At 33.4% G+C, this 4,314-nt stretch overlaps 1 protein-coding gene across 1 annotated transcript; it reads left to right on the top strand.

The window, feature by feature from the left end:
- Positions 1-494: 494 nt before the first annotated feature.
- Positions 495-4,310, top strand: LOC112454655 (puromycin-sensitive aminopeptidase-like protein; the record flags this gene model as incomplete). The annotated part of the gene is made up of 3 exons (XM_025016156.1): positions 495-609; positions 2,051-2,550; positions 3,980-4,310. Coding segments are annotated over exons 2-3 (822 nt in total), but the record flags the coding sequence as incomplete, so codon positions are not given.
- Between the last annotated feature and the right edge of the window lie 4 nt (positions 4,311-4,314).

Below are 4,314 nucleotides of genomic sequence, written 5' to 3'. Positions count from 1 at the left end.
ACAGAACATTCGAATGATATCATGTGCTGTACGTGATGTCGCAGATCAGGGTACCCAGGATAGGTCCCTAAGGAACAACATTACACACCTCTCTGGACACCATTTCCATCCCTGGTACTATATTTCAAAACGCAATTCACTACATGGCAGGTACATATTCACAATCCGACGGATTTATTCCGGGCACTTTTCTGCTTCTTAACATCTTCCTAATATTAAATAAACTTTGGTGTAAAACTTTAATTTTTTTTCACTACGTGTAATAAAGCTAAAGATCGCTTAATTTATACATTACTTTATATTCTTCCGTGCATTTAAAAATTATAATGTGTGACATAATTCATCGTTTCATAATAGGTCAATCATGTAAATAGTAAATTATTTATGCGTTAGACATGTTTGAAATAATAATGGATGACTGTTACGTCATACAACATTCGATCGTCATGCCCAATACGAGGTATTCACTGAATGTTATAAATTGAAGTCCAGGAGCCATTTATCTTCATAAGTAGAAACGCTTTGCTATCGAGTAGTAAGACCTAGCCGCTGCAACGTTTCGCGGCTTAATTTCGACTATTATATCTGCGCAAAATATAGAACAGAAAGGTAATATTCATTGTATATAATTACAACAATGAGAAACTGATTGCAACGCGAGAATTATCTCGTTGACATTTCGCCAGGCTCTCGATAATTATCACGAATTTAGATTCAAATATACATTCTTGATATATATAAAACCGTGACATATTATCTACACTCGCGTTTTTAAACACAAGATTTTTTACAACATATTTAATACCGTAATATAGTACATATAACTAAAAAAACAAATCTTATTGTTTATCAAGACCCATCAGATTAAATAAACAAAACTATAACATATCTTAGGTAGATGAGACCGGGGCGAAGTCGTCACTATTTTTTCGGTGCCGATTTTTAACAGCAAAACAAATAATTTTAGTAAATTGTGGTATACCGTTGTAAAGAGTAAACCCTTGGCTACAAAATTTATAAGGTCATTTTTTGTCTACATCGCTTTGTGCAACTGGTATAGAGTAAAAACGACAAAGGTGCTAAAATTGAAATGTCAAAATTGTCAGGGCGGAGTCGTCACTCCATTCTCGGACTGAATTTTAAATGAAAATTTATAATTCCGATCATGAAAAATGATAGGATAGATTTTATTATTTTTTAATAGAAAAATAGAAACATTAATTAAAAACGCGATGGCGGAAAATAATTACAAGAAAAGCGCGCACACTTATATATGTTCCCTACGCTCGCACAAAATGCACTGTTTCTCGTCAGCTCTATTCTGTCATCTCTGAGCACACACAACACATATTATCCAAGTCCTCGCCGAAATCCGACCACTGCTACTTCTTTGACTTTGATTTTCGCCCGAAGCCTCCATGATATGGCTTGGTGACGACTTCACCCCGGACACAGATTTTAAGTTTGATCGCTCATGAAATATTAGAAATCAACAAAAATAAAAAAAAATTTACTGGATTCGGGTTCAGCATGCATTACTCTTCAAAATCATTTATCTCAAGATTCGGAGAAAAAATATTAGTTAAAATATTTAAAATTTTTGACGCGCAAAAAATTTTACTTTTAACCTCGAAAATTACGTTCTTAATGAAAATCACAACATGGCATATAGTCTCACTAAACTCCGTTGGTTACATGGGCATCATAAGTAGTTTACAATATTAATGACAAGTTCAAACAACATACAAATTTCGAGATAATAGTAATGACATAGATTAAAAATCATTTTTTTATTTAAAATTTTTTATATACATCTGTTTTCGTTAGAAACATTGAGGTATTTCTGTGTGCTTCTCTTTATTTAGCAACTATGTTGATTATTCATAAACTATGTTAAGGTGCACAAAATTTATATCGACGATATTTATACAAACCTTCTCCTCGAGAATCAATTCATTAAAATATGAAGATTGGAAACAAACAAGAAAAAATATTAGAATACGTTGTAAATGCTCTCTTCCTTTTCTTATAAAGTACGGTTCATATACAGGTATTTGAAATGAGGGTTGGTATGGGGTTTCTGAAAGTATTAGTAAATGTCGGCCTAATATTCACCACTGTAACGGCTCTCCCTGTTGACGGAGATTCAGAAAATGACTTGAACGCAACAGTCAATTACCGTTTACCAGACAACGTAGTGCCGGTGCACTACGACATCGCATTGATACCGTATATTGAAGAGGATAATTTTACCTTCGATGGTATATCCCATATCATCATCGACATCCGTCGTGCAACGCGAGACTTAAGTTTGCACGCATTGGAATTGGCGATAAATGAAACGGCGACGTCATTGATCAGCAGTGATAATGTCACCTACGCACCGACCGCGCATAATTATGACGATGAAACAGAAATCTTAACACTTCACTTTGACGATGAATTACCGCTTGGAATTTATAGTTTAAATATACAATTCGTCGGTACTCTAAACAACGATTTGCATGGTTTCTTCAGAACATCGTACATCAATGAGAATGGAGATAAAGTGTGAGTATATATACTATATATTAAAGTTTCAAAGTTATCAATTTTGCTTTCTCATAGAACAAACTTTGTTTTCGTACAAATTTTTTTTAGTTTTCGATGCCAATGTGTTCAAAACGTTCTAGAACGTCGTAAAATCGCATTTCTTTAAAATGGCCATGTGTGCGTGCGTGTGAGCGTGTGTCCATGTGTGCGTGTGTGCGTGTGTGCAGTTTATATTCTTCTAAAATTTTACATATGTTCTATGTTCCCTTCGTGTTTATGGAACATTAATTGCATTACGTGATTCTGCAGCCTAAAACTATTAAAAAAACATGCAAATTTCACTTACCGGCTGAAGGCAAAAATCTACGACTTTTACACATCCTCCTTTTACATTTTTTATAAATATTTTTTTTATAACATCCTAGGTGGGGTTTTCCAACATTGGAAACATAAGCACATATCGGCTCGATGTTCTTTCAACATTTGAACTCCCAAAGCCAATATCGGTTTGACATTGTCCTGATTGTAAAATCCCACCTGTGCTACACTGAGCTGACCCTCTACCAATTCTTTCTCTCCTAGAAAATGTTAAATTGTTATTCAAATCAAGTTTCTTTGTTTATTGTTCATTTCCTGTGAAGATTATATAAAAATAAAAAATTGTGCAATTTAAAAACTTACACATTGCTTTCTCATCATTTTTCTCGCTAATAAGGTTTTCTCTATAAAGACACCAATCTATTATATGCTAATAATTTTGTTAATTCATAGAGAAAGATTTATAAGCACAAAAAATGATGAAGTAAGTTTCTAATTTGCAAAATTTTTTTATGTATTATCTTCGTAATTCGTAATAACACTTATTATAATCTTCTTGTTAGTTTTGGAATTACCGTAAGATGCCAAAATCTTAAATTCGTATAAGATTTAATATAAAGCATGTATTAGACCTCAGATTTATAATTGCATGAATATAATATTTTAAAAATGGTTTATTTTTTTATATAATTAAACATTTTTTCTGTAAATATGTTATTATATTTTACATTTTTATTTAAATTTATAATTATACATTTTCTTGCATTTTTTGAACAGAATGTTATCTAAAATATTTTTCTAAATATATATAACTATGTAATATAAATTTTATAAGTTGTAAACAAAAAATTAATTTTTAAAAACATTCTATTATGTCAAATTAAATTTATTCCAATCATTCCAATAAAATCCGGTTATCAAATTTCTGAAAAATCATATGCATTTATTGCCCTAAAATTTCGTTCGAAAGCATCGAGTGACACTTGTCGCGGCCAGATTGCAAGGAATGTATATAGTTCAAATATGATTTATAAACCGCATTTACACGTTCTCGAAACATTTCGCTCGTTTTAACAGTATCTGATGAATTTATCCGTTATCGAAAGCGTGTTACATTGAAATGTGATAGGTGGTTGGCCGCAACGCATTTCGAGCCAACTTGGGCGCGACGAGCGTTCCCATGTTGGGACGAGCCGGCATTAAAAGCCACCTTCAACATCTCCATAAAACATCGTCGAAACTACACAGCTGTGTCAAATATGCCGATACGGGATCAATCGAACGACGAAGATAATATGATGTGGACACACTTTGACACGACCCCCGTCATGTCCACCTATCTCGTAGCATTTGTAGTGTCCGATTTTGTTCGTGTTCCTAACGCGGATGGAACGCTCAACATGTGGTGCAGATCAGCACTGGCTCCGCACTCAAAATTTGCGCAGGAGGTTGCTCAAAAGGCTA

The sequence above is a fragment of the Temnothorax curvispinosus genome, unplaced genomic scaffold, assembly GCF_003070985.1.
Source record: "Temnothorax curvispinosus isolate PA1 unplaced genomic scaffold, ASM307098v1 QBEX01005227.1, whole genome shotgun sequence".
In the NCBI taxonomy this organism is placed as follows: Eukaryota; Metazoa; Arthropoda; class Insecta; order Hymenoptera; family Formicidae; genus Temnothorax; species Temnothorax curvispinosus.
Note: the sequence above shows the minus strand (reverse complement) of the source record. Positions and strands in the feature narration are given on the sequence as shown.